This window comes from Thamnophis sirtalis, unplaced genomic scaffold (genome assembly GCF_051295495.1).
Source record: "Thamnophis sirtalis isolate CommonGarterSnake01/CBP01778 unplaced genomic scaffold, rThaSir2_p1.2 scaffold_1, whole genome shotgun sequence".
In the NCBI taxonomy this organism is placed as follows: domain Eukaryota; kingdom Metazoa; phylum Chordata; class Lepidosauria; order Squamata; family Natricidae; genus Thamnophis; species Thamnophis sirtalis.
Window position 1 is genome coordinate 64,781,875 of NW_028261381.1, and position 12,949 is coordinate 64,794,823.

A 12,949-nucleotide genomic window follows, 5' to 3' on the forward strand; every position below is an offset into this window, starting at 1 on the left:
GGAATTGAAGTCCATAGCTGTCTGGAGAATTCTGGGAGTAGAAGTCCACAAGTCTTAAAGTTGCCAAGTTTGAAGACCTCTGGTATAGATTCTTCTGCTTGAGCAGGGGGCTGGACCAGGAGACCTCCAAGGTCCCTTCCAGCTTATTTATTCTAAAGCTTGACAATAATAAACAGCTCCACTCAATGCTGGTCAAGGTTTGGCAAGCAGAAGTTTAGCCATTGAAACCACGTAAGCATTAAAACGCAGAATATCTGTGTCATGCAAAATAATTGGCAATCTGAAAGAGATAAGATTATATTGTATGCCTTTGTATGTGTGGATATGTGCACACATAAATCTTGCAGCAGGGTTAACATAGCCAATGGTTAGCATAGCCAATAAGAAACTTGGCCAACAATATTAAGGGAAGTATGAGCAATTATCTATCCATGGTTGCTTAAAAAATGACACCAGAGTTTCTTGCCATTTCTGGATGGAGACTGGATGAAAACAGTAATACAAATCTTAAAATTGAGATTTTATTTTAAAAAAAGGAAAATAGATTGTACTTCAGTTTTGCTTAGATGTGTGATGTGAGTCAACCATTTTTGATATTTAAACCACCAAATCTTAAAGACTATGGAAGGGGTTAGTAGAAAAGCTAGTGTTGATATTATGGAAATTAATGAAACTGAAAATTACAATGATGTTATTGCAGAGATGTGACTATGCAACTAAAGTTGTTTCTCTGACATTCTAAGACTTAGATGTCTGAGTGATATCAGGATCTTTTTTTGATGGAAATTCCAGAATGGGTGATAAATCCATTTTCAGATACTGAGGAAGATGGGGTAGTGGAGGAATAACTCATAGAGCTGCAAAATGATATTCAGCTGAAGCCAAAGTTTAAGAAATCATACCAAGAGTTTTGGTTATAGAAAGAAATTTCTGATTGCTATCCTGCATTATGGACAGTGGTTAAGAAGCTCCTTGTTGCATTTCTAACATCATATTTGGTGGAACGAGGCTTCAGTGCGGTCATCCAACTTCTCTCCAAGCAAAGAAATCGACTCCAGATTATTGAATGTGGTGATTTAAGACTCCTGCTAAGTGACTTAAAACCAGACATTGGGAAATTGGTATCGCTTCATCAAGCCCATCCATCACATTAAGAATTTACTGAACAGTGAAGTAGTTACTAAATTTTACTGAATTTATAAGTTACTAGTTACTAAGGTTCTTGATAAATGACTATCAGACTTTGAAAACCTGATATCACTGGATCATGTTCAACAATTTTGTTGAATTAGCATTAACTAAAAAGGTTTTTAAATTGGATTTTGAATAAATGTGCAGTTAATTGTTGCAGTTTTGAATTTTACTGTTACTATCTTCCTTCCGTTGTGCAAACCGCCCAGTCACATGACTCCACCAAGCCACGCCCACCAAGCCATGCCCAGAGAACCAGTAGTAAAAAAATTGAATTCCACCATTGGGTGGGGGGGGCACTGAGGATCAGTTTGTAGCACCAAGCGCGTGGTGGACTGAAAAAGTTTGGGAACCACTGCTGTAGATCAAGGGATTTAGCATAGGAATGAAGAAGGCATACAGTACAGCAATAATTTTATGCTGATGTTCAGAATAGTTTGAGCTGGGTTGCAAATAAACAAACAAACCTGTTCCATAAAACATGGTCACAACAACCAGATAGGAGGGGCAGGTAGAGATGGTTTTTTGCTGGTCTCCCAATGAGTTAACCTTGAACACTGTTGAAAAGATGCACATGTAGGAGATGAGGATAATTAGAAAATTTATCAAAATAATGGTTCCAGCACCAGTGAAACCATATATTTTAGGGGCAATGATGTCTGAGCATGAGAGCTTGAGGAGTAGGAGATCACAGAAAAAAATGATTGATTTTATTGGACTGGCAGAAAGACAAAGTCCCTATCAGGGTGGTATAAATAATGGAATTCAGGAAACCAGCTATGAAGGCTCCTCCTGCCATTTTGAGGCATTGGGCATGGGACATGAGGGAAGGATACAGCAAAGGATTGCAGATGGCCACATAACGGTCATACACTGTTGGGGGTTCTGCATTTGGCTGTGTAAGAATTGCCATTAATTTAGATATTTGGGGCAGCTTTGCAAAATAATAGAACAGTCTCTTTCTATAATTGTTTCATGAGGATATGTAAAGACATAATGGGTGTTAATATATGTCACTGTTTAAATCTCAGAAACAAACTCTTGGTTATGCCTGGATTATGAGAGGGATACAAGAACATTGAAAGATAATAGAGATATTCCAACAATTCCAATATTCTGTTGAGAATAACTGTAATGCAGAATTGTTGTGGGGGGAAATGGGGGAAGTACCACTGTGTATGGGATGAGGAGGAGGAGGAGGAGGAGATCACTCCATTCAAAAATATCCTGCACTTTCACACAGAGACCCCCTATTCAAAGGTACATATGTATCAGTCATCAAATTCATCATTCTCTCCCCAAAACTGTGTTATTCTCTGCATCACTTGCATCTGTAGTCAACTGATATAAAACAGTCAGGCTGTATCACAGAGATAATTTCCTTTAACTCCCAATTTTCTCTCCTGCTCCCCCTCTCTTTCTCAGGCATGTAACAAGAATAATGATGAATGAATTGCTTATAGACAACCTACCTGTATGAGCAGGAGGTAACTTGCGTGATAATAGAAATATCTAATAATATTTTCAGAAATACTCTCTTCCTGTGCCTGATTGTATTTGCATCCTTAATCTATCATATGACCGTGTCACTGTATCCCTTCCAGTGCACAGCTGATGTTATTATGCTGGATATCAAAAGTGCTATTGCTTCCTTACTTGGATACCTTAAATATCTTTAAAAAAAACAACCTGCATGGAGTTCAAAATTTATGGTGACTGGGGAATAACATGAATCATGTTAAAACCTGGCTGTTCCGACAGGCCTGGGGCTGATGAGTTCCTGTCCCTGCTCGAATGGTGTGTCTGTTGAGTTGTTTTTAAAATTGTGGTATTGTTTGTCTATGTCTTCCCCCCCCCCTATTTGTATCCCCTATCCCCCCCCCCTGACTTGGGTTGTGAGCCGCCCTGAGTCCCTTCTGGGAAAAGGGTGGCATAGAAATATAATAAATTGAATTCAATTCAATTCAATATCTCTGCAGAATTTGGTGTATTAAAAAGCTAGAAAATCTTTGGATTTTTAATGGCCAAAATGAGGCTATTTCTACAGGTCTCCCAGAGGGGACAGTTCAAATTCATCACCTGATTCATATGATATTCAAAAGTTCCTTCTTTAGTTTCTTAATTGGTTACCCAAAGGATCATGATAAATGGCTCTAATTTTAGATTGATTGTCACTATTCAATGAATTAAGTATTGCTATCTCCCAAATTGCCATTGAAGATTGAGTGTAAAGTCTTATCTTTATCTCCATAAATATACTTTAAATGGGGATATTTTAAAAAAATGAAGCAAGGAAATAATTCTTGAAATTAGCTATTTTGTTATTTGTGTTTATGTCTTTACATGATCACCATCATTGGCTACACACGTCTATCAATGTTGGAGTAGATAATCTACCTAGTAGATAATCTATCAGAGGTCTGTGCCCAGAGCAGTATTGCATTACCAACAGATAATCACTCAGGATGCCTTTAAACATTTCGACCATATTCTCAGGTAGTCACTTCTATTACTGAAAAGGCTTTAGGATTATTATTATTTTTATGTCCAACTGAAATCTGCTGCCTTGTAATCTAAACACATTGTTTCTTGTCCAATCTTCATGGACAACTCTGAACAATTCTGCACTGTTTTCTATATGATAACCCTTGAGATGCTAGAAGATAATACTTTTCTTCATTGGGGTATGCAAACAATACCTTCAACCATTCTCCATCAATTATTCCTTTCATAATACTATCTTACTATTGTAAGAGGCCATTAAATTTATTTACCATTTTAACAATAAATTACAACATTTTAGAAGTATTTACAATATTTAAAATATTTAACAGTTTCAAAGTATAATACAACTGTTACATGGTAAAATTGAAATTGAGGAACATATCTAGGTGGACTGAAACCTTCTTGACTTAATAATTATTTCAAATGCAAAAATAGATTTCTATCCATTGTTTTCTTCAGTGAATCCTTCACCTCCTTGTTTCTCAGACTGTAAATTAAAGGATTAAGCATTGGGATGATGAAGGCATAAAACAAAAGAAACAGTTTTATTCTGATCCTCTGAATAGTTTGAACTGTATATAAAGAGGCCTGTCCCATAAAATATGAATACAGCAATCAAATGAGAAATACAAGTAGAAAAAGCTTTTTGACAGCCGATCTTTGAATTAATCTTAAATATTGTAGGAAGGATATGTATATATGAGGTCAGTATTATCAGGAGAGAGCCCAGCATATTAATTCCAGCACAAACAAAAATAAAATTTTCAGATAAAAAGATTTTGGAACATGAGAGTTTGACAAGTTGGGGGATCTCGCAGAAGAAATGGTTGATTTCATTAGAGTGGCAGAAAGATAAAGTGCCTACCAAAGTGGTGTGAATAATGGAGTTCAGGAAGCCGGCTATGAAGGCTCCTCCTGCCATTTTGAAGCATTGGGTGTGGGACATGAGGGAAGGATACAGCAAAGGATTGCAGATGGCCACATAACGGTCATATGCCATCAACCCCAAAAGAATGATCTCTGTACTTGCAAGAACAACAAAGAAATACCCGATGCCCATGGCTGCCAGGAAGGGGCATCCTGAAAACTAGCCTCCCCAAAGTGTTCACGCAGGATCTCCATGGTATTACTTCCAGGGCTGGTGGGGTTGCTCCACTCCCCCTCTTCATCCTCAGTCCAACGTCTCTCGCTCCATCCCTGCATTGGCAGGGACTGGTAATCTGGGTCCTCCAGTCCCAATCAATGCGGAACTATGCCACCACTCCCCAGATGCTGTGGGACCCAGTCCCATTCCAGGAGCCCCTTTGCTCCCACTAGACCATCAGTCTGATTCTCATGTTCCTTGGGTCTCAACCCCCCCCCTCAAAATGGTCTCTGTACTTGCGAGAGCAACAAAGAAGTAAATCTGAATGATGCATCCTGTGAAGGAAATGGGTTTCTTCTCTGCCAGAAAATTTTCCAAGAGGAACAAAAGACCAACTGCTGATTGACAAGCTAATCCTAAAGAATTCAAAGAAAAGACAAACCAACCTGTTCAAGGCTTGGATAGACTATAAGAAAGTGTTTGATTCAGTTCCGCATAGCTGGATCAAGAAATGCCTGAAAATATTTGGCATCAGCAGCAATATACAAAAATTCATGGAAACTTCAATGAACCTCTGGAAAATGAAGCTTATAGCTAATGAAGAAGTACTGGGTGAAGTTGAAATTAAACGAGGCATTTTCCGGGGTGATTCCTTTTCACCTCTACTTTTTATACTCTCAATGCTACCACTGACAATCATTTTGAAGAAGATGAACTATGGATATGAACTTGCAAAGAAAGGACTGAAAATTTCGCACTTGGTGTACATGGATGATTTGAAGCTGTTTGGTAAAACAAAAGCTGAACTGAATTTATTAATTGAAAGCACAAAATAATTTAGCCAATACATTGGTATGCAGTTTGGAATTGACAAATGTGCAACAATGGAACCAAAGCAGGCAAGGTCATAGAAGATGATGGAATAGAACTTGAGAATGAAGAAATGATAAAAGCAGTAAAACCAGAAGAAGGCTACAAGTACTTGGGGATTTTAGAGACCTCTGACTTAATGCATAATAAAGTCAAGGAATTAACTTCAGCCAAGAACATTCGACGAATTCACAATATATTAAAGTCCAAATTGAATAGAGGAAACATCATAAAAGCCATAAATACCTGGGCTATACCTGTGATTCAATACTCTGCAGGAATAATTGACTGGATCCAGATGGAGTTGGACAATTTGGACAGAAAAACAAGGAAGCTTATGACAATGAATCATGCATTGCACCCTAAAAGTGATGTTGACCGATTATATCTACCAAGAGCAGAGGGTGGTTGAGGACTCCTACAAGTAAAACAAACTGTGGAAGAAGAAAAATACAGCTTGAATGATTACATCCAGAAAAGTGAAGAACCAATGATTAAGGAAGTAAATAAAGGAGGCCTTTTAAAGACAACTAAGTCAAAAGCTGAATATAAGAAAAAAGTAATTGAGAAGCGAACTGAAAATTGGAAAAACAAAGCTATGCATAGCCAATACTTGAAAAGTATTGAAGGCAAAGCTGACCAAAAGCTAACTTGCAACTGGTTAAGATCAGGAGCACTGAAAAAGAAACAGAAGGCTTTATTTTGGCAGCTCAAGAACAAGCCTTAGCCACAAACAGCATAAAGGCAAAAATTTAACATGTTACCACCAACAGCAAATGTCACCTCTGTAATGAGAACGATGAGACAGTCGACCATTTGATCAGTGTGTGCAGCAAAATTTCACAAATTGACTACCCACAATGCCATGACTGCATTGCTAAGATCATTCACTGGAAATTGTGGCAAAAGTTTGGATTTGGGTACAGCAAAAACCACTGGGAGCATCAGGTTCAGAAGGTTTTAGAGAATGAGAAAGTCAAGATCTTGTGGGACTTCAGGATTCAGACTGACAGGCACTTGGCCTACAACACACCTGACATAACAATAGTTGAAAAAAAAAGTATGGTTCATTGACATTGCAATACCTGGAGATGCACAAATTGAAGATAAACAGCAATTTAAATACTTAAATACTTAAAGTCAGGTTCATATTAACAGTTTGCATATTTGTAAAATATTATTAAAGTTTAATAATCATAAGCTTTAGGTACTTTTATTTGTAATATGCAGCAATATATTATTTCATGAATTTCTTTTTCAATTTTTATTCCAGACAGTTTAAAATGCAGTTATTAATGACACAGACAAACCAGTTTTAAGCAATATCTATTTCATAAGGAGTTTAGCACAATTCTCATCATATGCAATGAAGGATGGCACATGTATGATCATCATATCTCCTTCTGGAAGATGCACTGAAGTCTCCATATTATATGATATATTTGTAGAAATCACTTAAGCAGTCTTTCATGAAACAATGGCCTATCATATTCCCTTTTTCCTTAGAAAAGATTATTAGCATATATATTCTATGGACACATTTATCTTGATTTTGTAAAACTCATTTCATAAATGTTCCAATACCACAGACAATTTTTTTAACTGGTGAGAATAGAGAAAGTCTGTCCCTTGCTCATAGGTTTGGGAAAGATCCTAAACTGTAAAAGGGAAAGGGATCCAGAAACTTCCTTCCATCTGCCTATTGCATTATATGTATTATATGACAGTGTGGATGCCTCACTTATGCATCCATGAGAAAAGAATATACATATTGTAGTTATGCACACCATTCTATGATTGCTGCTGAATAAAGAGAAATAGTATATTTCTGCATTTTAGCAGATATATGTTACTACAGCATATGTTTCCTTCTATGTGAATTTTGGATTAGTAGAAAGGTGTTTTTTTCTCTGGAAGTCATTTGCAAAACCTAATTGCACAAGATAACTGCATTGGGTAGGATTATATATTATTTTTGCCACAAAAATATTAGGAGCTTTTTTTGTATGTGTGGAATTCTCCATTAATTTCTGTAAATGGAACAGTTTTGCAATGGGTTAGGGAATCCTGTGAATATAGAAAAGAATTATAAAGAGCTCCTTGTTGCATGGTATAAGTATAATCTTTATTCTCATTGTATTTAAATACAATGAAATTGGTGACAAAAATTAAGGTATATATATACTATATATGTACATGAATTTTCCAACATCGTCTATTTGGGTTGTGACAGTGTACATGTACATGCACACACCCAAACCCAAGTCATTACACAAACAGCCCAATCAACAGTTGATAATTTTTCTTCTATCTTATTTAGTTATGTTCATCTGGTATACTGGTTACACACTGTGCATCCAGCATTCCTGCCTAAGCTACCTTCCATATTCTGAACATATGAATAAGCAAATGGAAAAAAATAGAAATTTATCTAACCTGAGTGAAAATAACACTTTCCCCCTGTAGGACCAGGAAGAAATTAACTGGACAATGGGTTACCTATTAGATAGCTCCAAATCCATTCAGCTTCAGTGATGTTATTATAATATCCAGTTAATCCCCCTTGGTAATACCTAACACTCAGTGTTCATAGAAGGTTTGGCTATGCTTATTAATCTCTAGGTCAAATTTACTTTCAGAGACCAATCAGAGAATCATTTCTCCCTGCTGTTAACTAGCACTTTAAATACTTTCAGACAGTATTCTGATGGGAGCCCGTAATTTAAATGACTAATTTAACTCACTAACTTGAGAGATATAATGTTTAAAAATAAAGCAAAACACTAGAAGTTTTGAAGTTTTCTTTTCTCCTGCCTTTCCTCCTCTTTCCCCCCTCTTTTTAATGAGATATGACAGATTGTGTTTCTAATTATCAACCTTCTAACTGTTATCCTGTCTAGTTTAAATCATATAGTTTCATAACATTTGAAATATGTGCACTTTGATGTTTGTATTTTTAAATTATTATTACAATGATTAGGATATTTAATAAAAAATGTTTAAATGATTAAACATTTGAGAAGTAGCTGTTTACTTCATTGCTTCCTTGATGGTGATGATCAAGATGATAGAATACACACTGTATTTATGCACTGTATTTATGCAGATTCCTCAATTCTGTAGGGAATTTAAGCCTCATGCAAATTCTCTTTTACTTTGTCCCATCTTGCAAAAAGAGTCTTCACAGACTATATTTATATTCCACAATACTCTAGCAAATTTCAGTTAATTTAAAATGAAACACTAAATTCTGCAGGGGCTTTGCCATACAGACTGAAGATACACTGTTCTTTAAATTTAACAGAGGTCAATAAGAAATGTACCAAATTGCTGAACAAAGTCAAAAGCAGATCAAAATAGAAACATGGCTGTTTGAAAGGGTGGCATTTCAAAGACATTAAAGTTCACCTTCAAAGACATCTCCCCCATATTCTTCCCAGCCCTTCAAACCTTTGGTCAACTACCCTACCCATTTATTGTGCAAAAAAATTGCCTGTACTGTATTTGCTGAGATTGCACTACTTGGTGCCATTGGCACCATGAAAGTTTGAATCTGCCTCTTGTTCTTCTAAGAGCCTCCTTCACTTCCTTGTTTCTCATGCTATAAATTAGTGGGTTAAGCATGGGGATTGTAACTGAGTACAACACAGAAACCACCTTGTCCTGATCCTGGGAAGAGCTTGAGCTTGGCCATGAATATATGAAAAGGGTACTTCCATAGTATAATGTAACAGTGGCCAAGTGGGAAGCACAGGTGGAGAAGGCTTTGCACCTGCCTCCAGCAGAGTGAATAGTCAGCACAGTGGCGAGGATAGACAAATAGGATGCTAGAATGAATGCAGTCGTGAGCAAGACGTTGAACCCAACCCCAATTGGAGGCCCATCGCAGAAAAAGTGGTTGATCTTATGAGAACGACAGAATGGGAGATGGAATATAGAGGTGGTGTGTATAACTGCGCTCATCACACCCATGAAATATGCCCCAGCCAGTAACCCCTCACAAACTTTCTGTGACATGACAATGGTGTAAAGCAGAGGCTTGCCAACTGCAACATAACGATCATAGGCCATGACAGCCAGCAGGTAGCTCTCAGTGGTAGCACAAACTGCAAAGAAGAAAAACTGAGTGGTGCATCCAGCAAATGAAATGGTCTTTTTGCCTGCTAAGAAATTCACCAGAGTTTTAGGAACAATTGTAGAAGAATAGGACATGTCTATAAGAGAAAGATGACTCAGGAAGAAGTACATAGGCGTATGGAGTCGTGAGTCAGTCATGATTAATAAAATCATGCCAAGATTTCCAACAATGGTAAAAATATAAATAGCTGAGAAAAACAAAAAAGACAACATTTGGAATATATACTGATATGTAAAACCCACAAGAATAAAATCACTTTCCATAGAGACATTTCCTTCAGACATTTCTGTGATGAAAAGTTTGCACACAGCCTTTAATTTTGCCAGATGACACCACTGAAACTAGGGAAAAGCACATTTTTTAAACAGACAATATTTAAAAATAACAACAGGCTATAAACTGTTTTCCTGGTTTCTTCTATTGTCATTCTAAGTTGAAATTATAGAATCAACTTCAGTTCAATATTTCCCTCCTTCTCCTGTAGCCCAGACTGTGCCAAATCTAGTTAAACTATTTACTCTTATTGTTAAAACTGAAATAAAAGGAAGCACTCTGATTCACAAATGATGCACCCACCAATTTTCAGTTATCTTTCCCCTTCATTGCTGCTCTTCTCCCTTTAAAAAGTGGCTCCAGCGTGGAATATAATGCAGAAGTGTATAGGAGACATTTTTTTGGATTTTGGATTTATTAGACATTTATAGGCCGCCCTTTTCCCTGAGGGGACTCAGGGCGGCTTACAATCCAAAAGGAAGGGGAGTGTAGGACAATACAAAAGAAAAGTGCACAAAAATAAATTAACCAGTAAAACTCAACATTCACTCAGCATTCGGGAGGGGCAAAAATAAGATTATCCCCAGGCCTGACGGGCTAGCCAGTTCTTGAGGGCTGTGTGGAAGGCCTGGACGGTGGTGAGGGTACGAATCTCCACGGGGAGATTGTTCCATAGTGTCGGAGCCGCAACAGAGAAGGCTCTCCTCTGAGTAGTCGCCAGTCGGCACTGACTGGCGGATGGAATACGGAGGAGGCCAACTCTATGCGATCTGATGGGACGCAGGGAGGTAATTGGCAGAAGGCGGTCTCTCAGACAGTGGGAAAGGTTGACTCTTGGAGGCCTTTTCTCCCACAAGAAACAAACCTTTCTGAATGTGCAAAGCCATCATCCAGTACAGCTGATTAATAGAGGATGCCACAGATAAAAAGGGAAAATACCTTCGAAGAGGCATGAATGGAGAGAACAGGTCTTCTCATTTTAACTTCATGATGAAATTCTGCTTCTTGCTGTTATGTACTTGTTTGTCTGGAACTATGAATTGCTGAAAATAATTTATTCCTTCCCCAAGTGCTTCTGAATTATGATCTCACTCACTCTGGGGACTCAAGGATAATGTTCAATGTTAAACTTGCTTACGTCTTGCTTCCAATAGTTTTTACTTGTCATTTAACTGATTGCTGAAGGGGCCCTGGGAGGATTCATTTAGGAAAACCAGTGAAAATATCTAGATGAGGTTCATACATGCACCTTTCTTTATGCATCTCATTGGGGACTACATAAGTGTCGTCCTTGTGGCACAAAATGGTTTACTGTGTGCCAGGAAATAATATCATTGTGATTAGGACCAGTTGACAAAAAAGAAACCTTTAAAAACAGTCAATAAAGTCCAACATTTGCTAATAAAATTAAGATATTTTCAGCAGTATTGTGAAAAAGCTGTGAAGGGCCACATGGTATTCTCTCCATAAGGTACCTTTGTAGCTTCTCAGATGGTCTTCAGCAGTTTGTAAGATATGCTTGAGGGGTTTCTGGCAAAGCAGAGGTAATTATGAGGCCAGTCTGTGAAGTGGAACTAGGACTGTAACTCAAAGTTGAAAACTGTGACTCTGCAGCTATCACTGTTTCCAGTGATAGAGGAAAGACAAGCCAATAACTGCTTTGGCCAGCCTTGAACTAGCTAGTTTAGAAAATGATGTTTCCTCTATCATTAATTTTCTCTTTATCCTATAGCAGGGTTGTAGTACTCAAGGCCCAGGGGCCAGATCTGGGGCATGGGATCCTTAGATCTGGGCCATGGGGCCACCCTGGAAACAGTGAAGGTCTGACCTGCAGTGCCTCCCCCAACAAAAATGGCAAAAAAAACCATTTTTGGCCATGACAGGGAGGGGACGCAGAGCCTCACCACTGTCATCATGAAAAGAAAAAAAAATGTAAAAGGAAAAAGGCAAGAGCTGAGGTCAGGCTGAACTAGTTGCTGCCAGAGTCACCATGGATGACTCTGCTTAGTGCTTAACTATTTAAAAAAGCCCCTAAAAAGCACCCTCTACAGGAGGAGGCAGGAGAACGACATGCCTCTTCTAGTCTGACTTTAGGCATTTTATGATCACTCGAGCAGAGTTAAGCAAGGGTTAAAAGCCTAAAAATTCCTGATGTAGGTGAGGCATGTCATTATCCTGCCTCCTCCTGTAGAGGGCGCTTCTTTAGAGGCTTTTTAAAACAGTTAAGCAGAGTCATCCATGGTGACTCTGGCAGCAACTAGCTCAGCCTGACCTCAGTTCTTGCCTTTTTCCTGTTACATTTTGTTTCTTTTCATGATGGCAGGCAAGAGCAGAGTTGAAATCCTCTCTGAAGCAGCTGGAAAAGGTACGTGTGGGTCAGAGGGAGGGGGAGGAATTCAAACTTCATCCTCAAGTGTAGATCCCTCTCCAAGTGTAGTTTGATTGCAGGCAGAGCCATGTTGTCTTTTCAAACACATGTGTGTGCGCGCGCACGCATGCACACACACACACACACACACACAGAGAGCTGGATAAAACTATATAAGCCCAGCTTCACTGATTACAAGTTTGAAAAGGCAACATGGCTCCACCTGCAATCAAAGGCTTGGATCGGCTCCAATCCAACTTCTGTGTTTGTGTTTGTTTGAGAGAGAGTGAGTAAGAGAGGGAAGGGGGTATGAGAGGTAGTCCAATCCAATTTATCAGTGTGCATGCGTCTGTTTGAGAGCAGGGGGGAGGGAGGGAGAGAGGGAGGAAGGAGGGGGAGGGAGAAGAAAAAGAATGAAGGAAACTTTTTCACAAAGGAGAAAAACAAATGCTATTGTTTTAAATTGGAAATGACAATGCCTGGCTGTGGAATTCTGGGAGTTGAAGTCCACAAGTGTAAA

At 38.3% G+C, this 12,949-nt stretch overlaps 2 protein-coding genes and 1 pseudogene across 2 annotated transcripts; all 3 read right to left on the bottom strand.

Annotated features, from left to right (window-relative positions):
• Positions 1–1,497: 1,497 nt before the first annotated feature.
• Positions 1,498–2,104, bottom strand: LOC148049461 (olfactory receptor 5P70-like). The gene is given in 2 exon segments (XM_087703690.1): positions 1,498–1,890; positions 1,892–2,104. Coding segments are annotated over 2 exon segments (606 nt in total).
• Positions 2,105–4,110: 2,006 nt separating this feature from the next.
• On the bottom strand, positions 4,111–8,815 carry LOC148049462 (olfactory receptor 5F1-like; annotated as a pseudogene).
• Positions 8,816–9,115: 300 nt separating this feature from the next.
• Positions 9,116–10,072, bottom strand: LOC148049463 (olfactory receptor 8D1-like). Its single transcript, XM_087703701.1, has one exon. It carries the CDS (start codon positions 10,070–10,072, stop codon positions 9,116–9,118), a length of 957 nt encoding a protein of 318 aa, XP_087559827.1.
• Between the last annotated feature and the right edge of the window lie 2,877 nt (positions 10,073–12,949).

Excerpts from the sequence above, each read along its gene's own strand:
- LOC148049463 (XM_087703701.1), bottom strand. The coding sequence starts at position 10,072 with ATGTCTGAAGGAAATGTCTCTATGGAAAGTGATTTTATTCTTGTGGGT.